The sequence below is a fragment of the Onychostoma macrolepis genome, chromosome 20, assembly GCF_012432095.1.
Source record: "Onychostoma macrolepis isolate SWU-2019 chromosome 20, ASM1243209v1, whole genome shotgun sequence".
In the NCBI taxonomy this organism is placed as follows: Eukaryota; Metazoa; Chordata; class Actinopteri; order Cypriniformes; family Cyprinidae; genus Onychostoma; species Onychostoma macrolepis.
Genome location: NC_081174.1, coordinates 5,025,037 through 5,040,445, shown reverse-complemented (window position 1 = coordinate 5,040,445; position 15,409 = coordinate 5,025,037). Strand labels below are relative to the sequence as shown.

The 15,409-nt window shown below is 36.2% G+C and overlaps 1 protein-coding gene across 15 annotated transcripts in view; it reads left to right on the top strand.

The window, feature by feature from the left end:
* nrxn3b (neurexin 3b) overlaps positions 1–15,409 on the top strand; it is a 357,597-nt gene that overhangs the window by 146,227 nt on the left and 195,961 nt on the right. For 9 of the 15 annotated variants that reach the window (XR_009267577.1, XR_009267578.1, XR_009267576.1 and 6 more), the window contains 6 exons: positions 2,872–2,991; positions 3,106–3,487; positions 5,899–6,089; positions 6,283–6,456; positions 6,950–6,976; positions 8,842–8,961. Coding sequence is in view for 11 of the 15 variants with exons in the window: in XM_058755796.1 (XP_058611779.1) it covers positions 2,872–2,991; positions 3,106–3,487; positions 5,899–6,089; positions 6,283–6,456; positions 6,950–6,976; positions 8,842–8,961 (1,014 nt within the window). In the remaining 4 variants the exon portion in view is untranslated. The remainder of the gene's footprint in view (positions 1–2,871; positions 2,992–3,105; positions 3,488–5,898; positions 6,090–6,282; positions 6,457–6,949; positions 6,977–8,841; positions 8,962–15,409) is intronic. The other 6 variants (XR_009267579.1, XM_058755795.1, XM_058755791.1 and 3 more) reach the window with 1 other exon arrangement.

The following is a 15,409-nucleotide window of genomic DNA, read 5'->3' as shown; positions in this document are numbered from 1 at the left end:
ATGTTCAAACCTTAGTTTTTTGTATGCTGGTGGGATGTTGGTGAAATTATGTAAACTTCTATACACAAAACTGCTAAAAATAGATCCCCAATGCACATTAAACTCACTGCACATAACAGACATGGAGTTTGAGAGAAGCAGCTAGTGACAGTACTTATTAAATTAAATCACAGTCTTTGAATTGATAATTACATTAAGATTTGATATATCATTGATATAAGCGTTATATATAGATATACAGTAAATGGAAAATATATCAAAAATATTTTATATTTGAACTGTATCGAAGACATCACCCTTTGCCCAGATTACAGGTCTTAACATCTAAGAGATACATCCAAGGATGCTTTTAAACAGCACTGAATGACTCATATGTGCTCGAAATATTTCATTAATTGCTCAAACTTTCTTTGAATTTTACATTTGAGTTTTAGTGTTTTCATTTCATTTAAGCCTAAGCCTTTAGATCAAAGGGTTTTTTTAAAGACATGAGAAACATAAATTAATAAAGTCCAAACTTTTGATTGGTAGTGCATGTTTTACATGCTGTTAAATGTTAATATTTAAGCATTTTTAAATAATGCTGTTTTAACGATTTTGTAATGCTCCTCTGAAAAAGTATTACTAACTGCTTAAGTCTCCTATTCCTCATACCCTTCCTCATTAGATATTTTTAAAGTTTATGTCTGTTTTTAAAACAAAAGTCTTTGTCTGTTTTTAAAACAATTTTCAAATGCTTTGTTGCCTTAAATCAAATGTGATTCATTTTGGAGCTGCTTGGTTTGCTTCATGACTTGACACAACTTTGAATCCTTTTTTTTTCTCTATAGAGAAAATGAATATGAAAAAGTGGGTGGTTACCATTACACACCACTTAAGTAACAGTTTGATAAGAGGTTTTTTTTTTTTTCTTTCTGTGTGAATCACAGTTGTCTTCCTCAAGAGGGCACCTGTGTGCTCATCCTAGCAATATTTGTGAATTGATTAAAAAAACAAACAAACAAACAAAAAACAGTCATCCAGTAATTACAAACAACAGTGACTGATACTGATAAGCAGTTAGAAAAGTAACAGGTAGCACCACATTACCATGCTGTCTAATGTGCTGTTGCAGAAGTCATCTGGAAAATGATTTTAAAAACTGAAAGTTGACTCTGAGAATTTGTAATAGCTACTGAATTGACAGTACACATGGAAGAGTTAAAAAAGGACAATTACAATTTAGAACCATCTTACCTGACCACAACACAAGACTTTGAGCCTGTGTATATAAAGGGATGTATGTTATTAACTCGATAGTAATGAAAGTTAACACTACATTACATTTTACATGGTTATACTTATAGAAAATTCTGAAACACTTTAGTATAGGGACCAATTCTCACTATTGACTAGTTGCATATTACCATGCCTACAGTATTATTAACATATTTGCTGTTTATTAGTACTTATAAAGCACATATTCAGCATGACCATATTCTACATCCCTAATCCTACCCAATACATAAACTTAACAACTATTTTACTATTAATAAGCAGCAAATTAGGAGTTTATTGAGGCAAAAGTTATAGTTAATGGTTTGTTGACCTAAGTGTGACCAAAATTTTGTATATTATTTATTATATTTATTTATTATATATCTTAACAGAGATACGTAATTTTTTTGTGTTTGATTTGTTGATTAAAAATAAAAGCAAAACACACACATACACACACACACACACATTGTGTTTCCATTTTTCATGGGGACATACCATAGGCGTAATGGTTTTTATTCTGTACAAACTGTATTTTCTATCGCCCTACACCAACCCTACCCCTCACAGAAAACTTTCTGCATTTTTAGATTTTCAAAAAAACTTCATTCTGTATGATTTATAAGCTTGTTTCCCCATGGGGACCTAAAAAGTGTCCCCACAAGATCAAAATTTGTATTACTATCCTTGTGGGGACAATTGGTCCACATAACGTAGTGAATACCAGGCACAAACACACACACAGACCAGTTCTATGGCTGCCACTCTTATCAATAAACGAAGGGGGATAGTCTGTGTAAATAATGAGGAAAAAGGCAAATTTATAATCAAATTCAGATGGGACTTTCAATAATAGTAAAGTAATTGGCTGTCTTAATGTGGTCTAATACATCACCATTTTAAACTATGAAAACTCTAAAATCTTTTGCTTGTCTAGATGTGTATAAACACACAGGTCAGGTCATTTAGAACTCTGTAGCTAGTTGGAGTCAATTAAAGGTTTTTGTTTATTAAGCATGTTCTTCAATTAACAGTTCTTCAATTGGCTGAAAAGAAAGTGGTAATTTAGTGCTGATTGACCAATTTATTTCTACAATGCTTTTAGGGTGGCACTTTGCCTTGTGCGATAATTTGAAGTTTAAATACTCAATATATTTCAGCAGCTTATGTTAATAGCGCCAGTAAATCAGTACAACAATCAGTGCTCTCAACCAGTACTTCTGTTAGTGCAGACTATGTATTTGTATTACAGTGCACCCTTGAAAAAAATAAATGTCCACGGCTGTGTTTGGAACGGGTTTACTAGCATACTAGTATACTTGCCATTTCTGCGATATATGAATAAGCTACAGTATTCAACACATAGCTTAGCCAAACCTTAATTTTGTTTCATGTCTTGGACTTTTCTGAGTAATAGCAAATGTTGATTTTCCTTGGAACTATTGATGTACTGCAAGTAAAATATGTAAAAATATTTCTGTGATCTATCATCCGAATGACAGAAGTTTGAAAATTTAAATACACATGATATGATTTATTAAAATGTTGAGAAGACAGACATTTGATTTGCAGTGCTAGCGTGTGTAAACACTAACTGACACACATCATTCTCAGGTAAAGGACCAGAGACATTGTACGCTGGCCAGAAAGTGAACGACAATGACTGGCACTCAGTCAAAGTGATGCGGCGTGGTAAAAACCTCAAACTCATGGTGGATGATGATGTAGCTGAAGGTACGAATGCAGTATGATCTTTTCAGAACAGCTTTTCAGCGGCTGCCCCCATGTTATGCATAAATCCAACACTTAATAATCACTTTACCAAGACCTCCTACTCCTCTTTCACAGGTCAGATGAATGGTGACCACACACGGCTGGAGTTCAGTAACATCGAGACCGGAATCCTGACAGAACGGCGCTTTGCCTCCACGGCTCCATCCAACTTCATTGGTCACCTGCAAGGCCTGAAGTTCAACGGCCTCCTCTATATCGACATGTGCAAGAACGGGGACATCGAATTCTGCGAGCTCAATGCTCGTTTTGGCATGCGCTCCATTGTGGCCGATCCAGTTACCTTCAAGACCAAAGGAAGCTATCTGGGTCTTGCTACACTCCAGGCTTACAGCACCATGCACCTCTTCTTTCAGTTTAAAACAACCTCGGGTGATGGATTCATTCTCTTCAACAGTGGAGATGGGAATGATTTTATTGCCGTGGAGCTTGTCAAAGGGTGAGTGGACGTATAGGGCTCCAAGTCAGCAAAGTTTCCAGAGAATCCAGCTTTTACCAAATGGCCATGTCCAAGGTTGATAGGAAAGGAAAGGTCGGTCCCATAAAGAATCCACTCTGGGGTGTTTCAATTTCAGTCAGGCCGAGACGTGCTTACGGTAAAGTTGCTAAAAGTATGTTCATTTTCAAGATTAATAAACTACTACACACCCCAAAATATTGGGTATTTTTGTTTTACCCCAGTGACACACATCTTTTAAATCTGTCCACCAAACAGATTCGTTCACACCAGCAGGTGGTGACTAGTGATTGTCTTTTTGAGTATTAGAGAGTTACCAGAACAGGCACTGATTTAAAACATAGATTTAAATACGTTTGACCAACATCACTCTTAGTTTCCAGAGCCTTCTCAAGACTTATAAGATGTTATGAAAGAAAAGTCTGAAATTTAATTTAAATTCAGATTTATTTATTTATTTTTTTTTTTTTTTATCAGTCCACCCTTTTTAGCTGTACTTTCATCATTAATGTTGATTACCGAAATAAATGTTGATTACCGAGAAATACAGTAAGTGACAGAAACAGCATTTATTATCTCTGACTGATTACCACAGAAGTTACAATGGTAGGTTTAAAATGCAAGTTATTTAGACCAAGTTGTAATATGGAGAGAATCATGAAGTGAAAGATTTAAAATCATGTACATATTTTACCTTATGTATCTGGTCCAATTGTGCACAAATCATCAGCACACATTCTGCAGAAAAAATACCTTTGATTTTTTTAAATAATCTTTATCATAATGTACTAACTAATTATGCTTCTTAAACAACTTTTTTGTTGATGTAACCAGGGCTGCGTTTCCCAAAAGCATCGTAAGCCTAAGAAGTTCGTAAAAACGATCGTACGACTGATCTTAATGTTACAGTCTGTTTCCCAAGCATTGTAACTTAAGTAGCACTTTATAGATCTACAAGTGCTGTGGAGCAATCATAAAGCCCTACGTGCATCGTAAGAAGACAGAGTTACGAGGTCACCTGCAGGACAATCGCCAGCTTGCACCTTTAACTTTATTCAAGTGCAATGTGATTATAATTAAAGCTTTTGATTGCACTTTATTGTACACTTTATTACTCGTTATTTATATATATAAAACATATATAAAATGAAATGAAATTATTAAAAAGGGCAGAAAACAAAAACAAAAATACAACTACTCATCTAAATTAAATGACTGATCAAAAAATGATTAAAAGAAGTATTGTAGGAAATATGCTTTAAAGACTGGGAAAAATAGGGGTAAACTCAAAAAATCTGTCAATGGCTTGCTGACGTGCACGAAAACCAGCCATGTATTGGACCCAGAAAGGAGGTTTTATATTATATTATTCTATTATATTATTCTATTATATTATATTCTATTATATTCTATTATATTCTATTATATTCTATTATTTTATATTATATTATATTATATTATATTATATTATATTATATTATATTATATTATATTATATTATATTATATTATATTATATTATATTATATTATATTATATTATATTATATTATATTATATTATATTATATTATATTATATTCAAACTGTCTGGAATGCAGTATTAGGCTAACATTTCAATAAACGTGCGTGTACTACAATTACGAGCCATTCTACAAATTGACATTTCAGCACTTGACAAACGGATAGCAACTAAGTAGCACTTAAAGCATGGCAATGTGTGATTGCGTTAAGTGCATTTTTAAGTGCATTTTTGGGAAACGCACGTGAAACAATAAGGAACGTTCATAAATGACTCATAGAAAACGCTCTTGAGCGCTAAGATCAATCCTTATCGGGAAACCCGGCCCAGGACTGTGCAGGCAGAAGAAAAATTATGTTGACCCAGTAAAATCGAATAATACTGATCGTAGCCAAATTTATTCAGTCAAATCCAGATGGTGTCCCATCCTCCATTATGTCCTCCTAAATATTTCACTCTTTATGTTTTCTTCAGTGTAAGACACTATGTAAGGCTGACACAATTCTTCCACAACAGAACATTTACCCCTGGCAAATATTCAGATGATTTTAGCATTTATGCTTAGTAAATGAAAAACAAACAAACATTTAAACCAACTACTGGGGGCTCACTGGTGAATGTAGAAGCATGGTTAGCCTAGTCCATCCAAACAGAATGATCCACTTGGCCTGTGGTCTACCCTCCAGCAGGACATAAACCTTGTTCCTCTTTAAAATGAGTGTCCACACTTATTGTCATCTAATAGAGAGCCTCTCAGCTGATCAGCCTAGTTTGCTTCGGTATGTACTTTGGCTGAGTGTTCTTCAGTGAAGTGCACTTGAATCGATTTGGGACATGGACACATTTGAACTCAGTGTGTATGTGTGTTTGTCAGGTATATTCACTATGTGTTTGACCTGGGAAATGGACCGAGTCTTCTGAAGGGAAACAGCGACAGTCCTCTTAACGACAACCAGTGGCACAATGTGGTGATCACTCGAGATGCCAGCAACACACACACACTAAAGGTGGATGCCAAGTCTGTCAGCCAGGTGGTCAACGGAGCAAAAAATCTGGACCTGAAAGGTCAGCTGTACAGATTCGCTTAACCTTTTGGTGACATTTTTGATTGTACGTTTGACATTTCATATCTAAAAAAAAAGACTGGTACATTTATGTGAACAGGAATTTTTGTATACTGAGCACATAAACCTCACTATACATATGCCAATGTAAAAAGAAAATTGAAGTCATATTTTTATTTTATTTTATTTTGCAGGTGATCTGTTTGTGGCCGGTTTGGGACCCAACATGTACCAAAATCTGCCAAAGCTGGTGGTGTCTCGTGAGGGTTTCCAGGGCTGCCTAGCTTCCATGGATCTCAACGGCCGCCTGCCTGACCTCATCAATGATGCTCTGTTCCGCAGTGGTCAGGTTGAACGTGGCTGTGAAGGTATACGCCATCACTACAACTCAATCTAAGTGTCTGTCAGTCCCTGACACATTGCTGTTAACCATTAAATTCAAACCTCATTTAACCTCTGCACCTATTTCTCTTTCTAATTTTTTACTTTTACTTATGTTTTAGTTATATTTTTGTGCCTTACTGGAATTCTGGGTATTCTCTTTTGTTTTGATGATATGAGAGCCGCTATAACCACTAGATGGCGCCTTGACCAAGGGCCTGTTAACAGTATTCCATTTTTAACTGTTACCAATCACATGCCATATAGACCCAAAATCTTTTTTCTTTTTTTTATTTTCTTTGTTTTTTTTAGTGATTTGAATGAGGTAATCATCTCATCATTATCTTTGCCTTATTAAAATTATTACCCAAGTTACTCTTTCATTATTCTTAACACACATTTTCCACTCTCTTGACTGACATTCCCTCCACTAACCAGCCTTTATTATCCAATTCTTTCCAAAATTTCCTGCTAACAAAGTTGGTTTCACCAAAGCTGACCTGCAAGGTAGAGGGTTCGACCTTTTCACCTCATACAGACACACACACACACATGCACACGTCTGGCTGAAAGTTGCAATGAGCTTTTTACATTATTGTTCCTCTAGTAAAACAACTATTAAAACAACTAAACACTTTTTAAAACGTATTAACGGTAAATACATTTATTCAACACATCTATCTATCTAGTATAGAGTGTTGCAGTATTTTGTACATATATTTTGTACACGACTTCTCATTTAGTCCAGAGCTGACATGTGCAGTAGCTGAGGGGAACTAAGATTAAATCCAATCCCTATAAATATCCTTCTTAAAGAACATTCCAGCTCAAAGCTTTCGACTGAAGGCACATCAAAATCGAGACATTGTCTAGTGTCCCGCTGTTTTCCAGCAATTGGCCACATTTCTCTCCCCTTACTGAAGCATTTTAATGGATGTTTTGGCAATTACTCATTTATATTGTGTTGAGAGCATCCAAGAGTGGTTCAGTTGGGGAATCATTAGAGGCGGAAACCAGCAAGAGAAAAGAAAGAATTCTTCCATTGCTTTCCGGACTCAATAAAAGCACTTTCAGCCAGTGGAGACTTTCATACATCCGCACTCAGGGCTTTGCTCTTGTTTTGAATGCATGTCTGTCAGTTTGGTTTCTTTTGTTTATGATCTGAGCTGCTGGAATTGACATGTTATTGTGGTTTAAATGAATCTCGGATAGAGTGTAAACAATTGTTTGCATTCCCTCTTAAAGATTCAATAATTGTCTATTATGAAGTGTAGATTGTGAACACACATTTTGAAGAATGTAATGTGCATAGATGGTGTATTCACAGAATTTTTTTTTTTTAGTGTGGCTGTTTTTGTATCTCGAAAGAGATATTCTTCACTGCTAAGAAAAATACATTTTCTTAATCAATATTTTTCTCTTGTTTTCCAGTAAAATATATACATAATCTTAAAACAATATAGGCCTACTTGTGTAAGATATTAGGACTTGCTTCCAGTTAATATATTTTGAGTTATTTACTTTTCTGAAATGTTAGTATAAACCCCACCATGGGTATCACTGGGGACAGCTGGAATGTCACAAAATGGCTTAGCTTAGCTAATGAATATTAATTACACACAAATAATTTAACAAGCTCTTTTACTATTTTGAAAAATGTGTGACTTATTCATCTGTACATGAGGATTTAACTTAACCTAGATTTTCATGGATACCAGCCATGAGAAAGAATTAGATTAGAATATGAGAGCTGTGGGCTGGAATTAACATTGCTTTCTGTAACTGATAACTGCCAGACTGCTCAGCAAAGTAGCAGTGCTGTATTGTCAGTCATTATAACACACAATGTATTAGATACATGCCTGTTGTAGATACACATGTTGTCATATGACCTCAACATGGCAACCCAGATGAGGTGACCCTCTCAATGTCATTATTGCAATTTTATGCAATTTGAATGTAGAAATTTAGACAATATTTTGTATTTTTCATTTCACCTTACAGTAGTCAACAATATTTGTAACGTTGCAATGCTTGCAATGATGAAATTAAATATGTAACACAATATTAAATGAAAACCTGTTTAAAAAATAATAATAATAATACTGGAGAAACAAGACCAACATACTGAATAAGAAAATGTTTCTATTTTTTTATTATTATTTTATTTGCTTGTCTGAATGTTCTACTACTACAGTGTTGTTCAGTATTCAGGATGAATGCACTATCATGAATCTGTTTACAGAGCGTTGATGCTGACCCATGAATGACCTTGCATGCATGCTAGTTTTGCTGTGCTGCCTGTGACAGAGATTCCTGCTGAAATCTGTCATTACTATTGACTCATGCTGTTCCTGTCACCTCCACATCAGGGCCCAGCACTACATGCCAGGAGGATTCCTGCGCCAACATGGGTGTGTGCATCCAGCAGTGGGAGAACTTCACCTGCGACTGCTCCATGACCTCTTACTCTGGCACCCAGTGCAATGACCGTGAGTGACCCAGTTACACTTTATTTTGCTGATTGTAATATCAAGTTGATTTTTGGTGTTGCTTTGTCATTAAGAAAATCTAATTACATGGGTTATGCTTTGAACAAGTCTGATTATTGGCTGCATCCAAAATAGAGATTTTTATTGACGATTATTGTAGCCAAAAGAATTTGTGATTATCGTGATATTATCAAAATAGCTATAAAAAAAATGGAATAATCATATTTAAATTGGTTAAACTGTCACAGACTGTACATTATATTAAAATGAGATCACTAATGTACTAGATATTGTAAATGATGTGTGCCTTAGTTGTCTGTTTTTCTAGCCTGTTCTCACAGAACACATTCTGATTCACAGTCAAGTTAACTTTTTTTTTTTTTTTGTGCAGATGCAAGCCACAGTATAATATCTAATATTTATATGATAGGTTAAAAATTAAAAAGGGATCTAATGAAGTGGTTAAAGTTAATGGTATAAAGACTGAAATATAAAAAAAAAGAAAAAAAAAGAAAAAAAAAACGAAAAAAGAAAGAAACATGAATTCACGCTTGAATTCACAAGTGCAGTTTTCTTTCCTACCGTATACTGATGTATTTTATAGTAAAACAGGAAATTTGGAATATCTTCTGTTATAAGTGTTTTCAGGTTCTGGATTTTGTGTCCTAGTAACCATTTTGAAGGTTTAGTGCTTTTTGGTGTTGTTATATGTATAAGGAACCATTTAATGTGATTCGAACGTGATTCAAAAGTATGATACGTTAATATTTTTGTTGGCTACAGTTCCTGGATCAACACTTGGAACAGGCAACCAATCATTGACTTCTAATTTTGGGGGTGGGTTTACAGGAAAGGATGTGATTGGCTAATAGAAATATTGCTCTCAGTAACAGCAAAGGATGCTGAATTAGGAAAACGTCCTCCTTTTGTAAAAGTGGTTTTGGGTGATTGAATGATAGTAGAATGATAGTGAGGAATATGTGGTCCATCTATCCAGTCAGCAGACAGGTTAATAAGCTGTGAGCAGCTGTAATGAGGTGCAGTAAATGTTCAAATGTCAAATTAGCCCAGCAGCCTCTCAAACATGGCAAAGCATACGTAGAAATCCTTCTCCTCTTAACTCTCTCTCTTTTTTATTTCTCCCTCTTTTTTTCTGTCTCCATTAATGAAGAATAAGCTAGCGTCTGTTTCTTTAATGATGTCTCCCATGTTTAACCTCCGGCAGTTGTACGCCGTTTCATCACTCTGACATTTCTAATCATAGAGGCAAATTCAATTTCACCCCTCAAATGGGCTCTTGAGCTTGCGAGACGATTCTGTGTAGGGTCATGGCAGTTACAGTGAGTGCCACAGCCTTGTAGGCTTGTAATATTAAAGCAATGATCATTCATAAGCCAAAAGTTTGTTCTTTCATTAATAAATAATTCAGTATCATATTTTCTTGCAAGGTGACAAGGTTTTAGAATGTGTATATTTATGTGTAAGTCCATCGTATCCATAATTAAGCTTGACTAATTCATCCTTAATTATCCATTCTTCATGAAGCATAATCAAGCTCTTTTGTTCCGGAACAATGGAAAATGATTGTTTGTTGAAATTCTGCACTTTAAAAAAATATATTTTTATTTTATTTTTTTTTGTTTGTTTTTCTCTTACTGAATCTCACAAAATTTTGTTTTATTTTTAGCCCAAAAAAAAACAAAAAAAAAAACATCCAGTGCAGTAAGTTATTTTCGAGGAAAAATTTAGAATTAGGTCTGTAATTATTTATGCCTAATTGTTGGCACAGGGGATAGAAGATCAAGTGCATTGCATTGAGAGTCTGTGCAGTCTGCATTTTGGGATGCTGCACATTGTGACAAATGTATTTTCATGTCATCTGTATTTTATGCATGCAGAAATATGTTTACTGTTGTCAGTTTACATGCTATGTATTTCAGAATAAAGTAAAGGAGTATGCAAGTATGCTATTTCGAACATAGCCTCTAGGTGGCAGCGGTGCGCCTGTCAAGACGACACCAGTATGCACCACAGGATCAAACTGGAACACAATCCCCAGAGCATGCAATCAGTTCTGCTTGTATTTTCATCACTGTTTTCATCTTTTGCCAAACACATGTACACAGACACATGCACAAACACACTCACGCAACAAGCGTGCTCGTCCTCTCGCTTCCGACATAAACGGTCCAAATTGTAAGTGGGCATGATGTCTTTTCTCTGTTTGATATCCAGAAACACAATGGCACACCATACAATGCCAAAAACTGGCACACTCTAGAGCAGAACAGGGGCCAGCGGTGTTTGTGGCCAGAGAAATTGCAACCCTGCGTGAGAGTGATTCTAATTAGCGGGTGTAGTTACCCCTGCGTGCTTGTGGGAGAAAGAGAACATGGAGCAGCCTTTAATAACTCAAATTTGACTCAGTCCAACAGACAGACAGACAGCCTAAATTAATCAGGTACACAGACAGGCAGAGAGAGTGAGAGAGACCAAAAATGAGAACATTGTGTGTGCAGTTAAAAATGGTGGACTCAGTCCGTAACCTAGATTTCAGCTGCAGGTTTTAAAGCGTTGTTCGAGCCAGAAGCCTTCTGCAGTTTTTTTTTTTTTTTTGTCCGTGTTCATAATCCTTCTATTGTGTTACGCTGAAGTCGGAGAGAATAGAAGGTGAATAAAGCAGCGTATTCATCAAGCTAGCCAAGCAACACAACAGAACGCTCAGCTAAAGCTCCAATGGACACCTCAGCCTCCAGGGCACCATCTTCAGCCAACTCAACAAATATTTATGAAGACCACAATACTTCTGTGTATTCCAGCATTCTGCAACAAAAGTTGCATGCTTAGCCACAGTATGTGTGCAAATGAGCTAAATTTGTATTTCATTTCAAGAGAAAGGCTAGATTCATTGTTTTGTTCTACAGTGAACTCCTCCCCTTCCAGCTTTGTCATTATCCCGGCTTTTAATTTATCTCAAGGACATTTGAGCTATAGGCTCAATCCAGAACACTGACCGAGGCAATTATTCAACTTGCGTAATTGAATTAGCACATTCTATCCGTTATTTGCCTGCCTCCTCTTACAGAGGTCGTACTTTATTGTTTATAAGCGGTTTGAGAGGCATTCTGCACACGCACACTCACAATCGCAACAAATCATAGAAACACAGGGAGAGTGAATCAGTTAATGTTGGCATTTGTAATCGTTTTGGACCAATTTGCAATGAATCTTATTGTGAGGCTGTAATCCTGCTGACAGTCAGAATGTGCTCGATCGATTTCTTTCGAAAAATGCTGTTTGCTTTGGTGCTGGTTATTACACAAAATCAAATATCACAATAATAAACCCACAACTTAAGAAGATGGAAAAATAAATTTAGAGATTCCTTCAGTAATGTCCTCGAGCGTGTGTTTACCTGATTTATCCAATTTTAAATAGAATGGGAACCCACCCAATATCTCCTGTACAAACCTGTCCGTGAACCACATTTCAACATTATTATACTAAAACCAAGTTGAATTGATTTTAATATAAAAAACATTTTTGTTATAATAATTACCAAAAATAATCTTTTTCATAGTGCTTGTGCCCTCATCATAGAGCAGGAGAGCTGGTTAAGTTTAATATGTCTTCTGAAGGGAAATGATAGGTGAGTGTGAGAAAAATACTCATGTCTTTTTTTTTCTTTTTCTTTTTTAAGTTATAAATCATCACTTTCGGCCAACTATCAAACGTGAGTTCAAACGTTCAAGGATAATGTCAGCACATTATGAACTGTGACGCAAGTGCGTTGTGAAGCTCATGTAAGAAGTAATGTCCTCTGTGCTTCAGCATCACTTCCTTGCAAATTTCTTAGCACACTTATGTCACTTATGGACTTAGAGAGATGGATTATTTTTCTAAAAATCTCTATGTTTCCCAGAAGAATGAAAGTAGGCTGGTAGGAAAGAAAAAGTTTATAACATCAGTATTTTTCTCTGACAAACTTATTTTTCAATTCAGAACACATTGATTCATCAACTGGGGTCATATGGATTGTTTTTATTTTATTTTATTTTATTTATTTTTTTTCATGGTTTTTGAAGTGTCAACTTTGATGGACCCATCCACTTCCGTTATATAGACTCACAGATGGAGAAATTCTTCTAAAGATCTCAGTGCAGAGAAGAAAAAAAAAATACATCTGGGATAGCATGAGGGTAAGTAAATAGAGTATCCCTGTAATAGGATGGGGTGCTTCCAGTTTTCAAAAGAGGGTCACCTGATGTGATCATAAAAGAACAATGGGAGTGCTCTTCCAGATGTGGTTGGCACTTTTAGATTAAAGCTCTTCATTACAAATTGGGGTCTAGTGCAGATACATGAAGCAAATTGGACAGGGAGTGTCTCGCCATTTGGGGTCCCTGGAAGTCTAGGGCCCCAGGGCCCAGTCGGTAATCTTACCCTGTCAGCAAGCTTTAATAAAGTGATGTATTTCATCTTGTAGATGCTGTGATGGTTTGAGCTATGCTCCCCAGACTCATTTAAGTTTAGACTCAGCATCTGCTGTTGCGCTAAGGTGTGATGGAGATGTCCAACACCTCATTATTCATGATTGAGCTGTGGGTGAGAAATGCCCCTGAAAGAGCTACCCAAGGCCCTCTCCCTCTCTTCTGTGTCTCAAGTAAAATAAGGGCAACACATTTTTATGGCTGGACATTTATAACCCCCAGCATATGTACCTGAGGAGTCCCGCCTCTCCCTCCAGCACATGAATAATGCATTAGGCTCCTACATAAAACATGACGGTGGAATGCGGGTGAAGGCAAACAGGTGTTCATGTGCCCCGGTTCCCTGGGATCCGGTTCTGGTTCAGTGTCAGTCACAGATGGAGAGGAAGACATGCCAGCTAGCTTCAATCAAGAGATTCTGCATTTTTGTGGCTATGTTTCAGGAAGAGATCCTCCTCACCACATCGCTATGAAAAACAGGGCTTCATCTAGCCACAAGGAAATGCAATATTATATCTGAGAGGCACCGCTTTCATGGTGCAAGAAGAAGCTCTTGTGCTTTGATGGTAAATGACAGATAGCGTAGCACTTTGCGTCGAGCGAGGCTTCTTGTTGGGGCTCTAGGGAGAGCAGCGTTACCCCATCAAACCGATGCTATTACACCCACGCACAAGCTAGCGAGAACATAGATGTCTCTATTAAAACAAAATGTTTCAGGTGGAATGTGCAACAAAGTGCAAAAAAGACTCACTGCTGATCATTGAAGGGAAGGAATATTCTTACTTGTAATGCCACATGTCTGTTCATTTGCTAGCAACATGATAGGTAAAGAGTTTATGAATAGATCAGCATAAAATATATATTTTTTCATTATTTACTCAGACTCATTTCCGTGAAACATTTTTACAGTGACACACAGAAGTAGAACATTTTGAAGAATTCTCTTAGAGCCCTTCCCATACAACATTCATAGCGACCACATCTGTAAAGAGGACAAAAATAACATATTCAAAAAAAATAAATAAATAAATAAAAAAAAAAAAATATATATATATATATATATATATATATATACAGTATATATATAAATATATATATATTTTTTTAATTATTTTTTTTATTTTTTTAACTGTAAATAATAATGTTACATAGCATAACGACATGAGGGTGAGTAAAAAAAAAAAAGTCACAATTTTTTGTTTTGTGCATTTTTTCAAGGTGAGGCACTAGAGGGCTTTCACATTACAGCTCTCACGGAAGAGTGGGAGAGTTCAGAGCACTGCTGATATTCCTGTTTAGAGATTATTTTCTTCATACCGGAAGCCTGACCTCAGCGTTACCTACATTTAGAACAGAGATAACGCTTACAGACGCTCACCTCTAAACCAGCAGACTCAGTGAATGAGACATTTGTGGCTGCATGTAGAGATAAGAGCAGCTCTGCCGCTGAGAATCTGCAGAGGCTTGAGAAGAAGGAAAATGATTGAATCAGTCACATTGCGAAAACGAAAGGAGCACTGAACATCCATCTGCGCTCCACAGCCTGGTGACCTTGAAGCAATGAGTAGGTTCATTGCTCTGGTGTTTACTGACAAACATACAGGCATCCATCAACACAGGTTTCTGCATTCCAGGGTTGGGCAAAATTTAGAATTGAAGAACTACCTTCCTTTTGCTAGGTGTAAATTTGAATCGATTTGGGCATTTTGAATATGAACTGGAGTTACAGGAAACAGAATTTTCTTCACTTGCAATTCAAAATGTTCAACACAGTCAAGAATCCAAAACAAGGATTTTGATTTAATTTGTAATACATATTTTAAGTTATTAAGTGAGATTGATATATCGAAATTTAGCACATGATTTCAGCAGACAGGCGTGGTGCCGCTGCCCTCCCGAGCTCAACAGCGCCCCTCATCTTTACTATGTAAATTTATGGTGAAAAATGGAAATGCAGC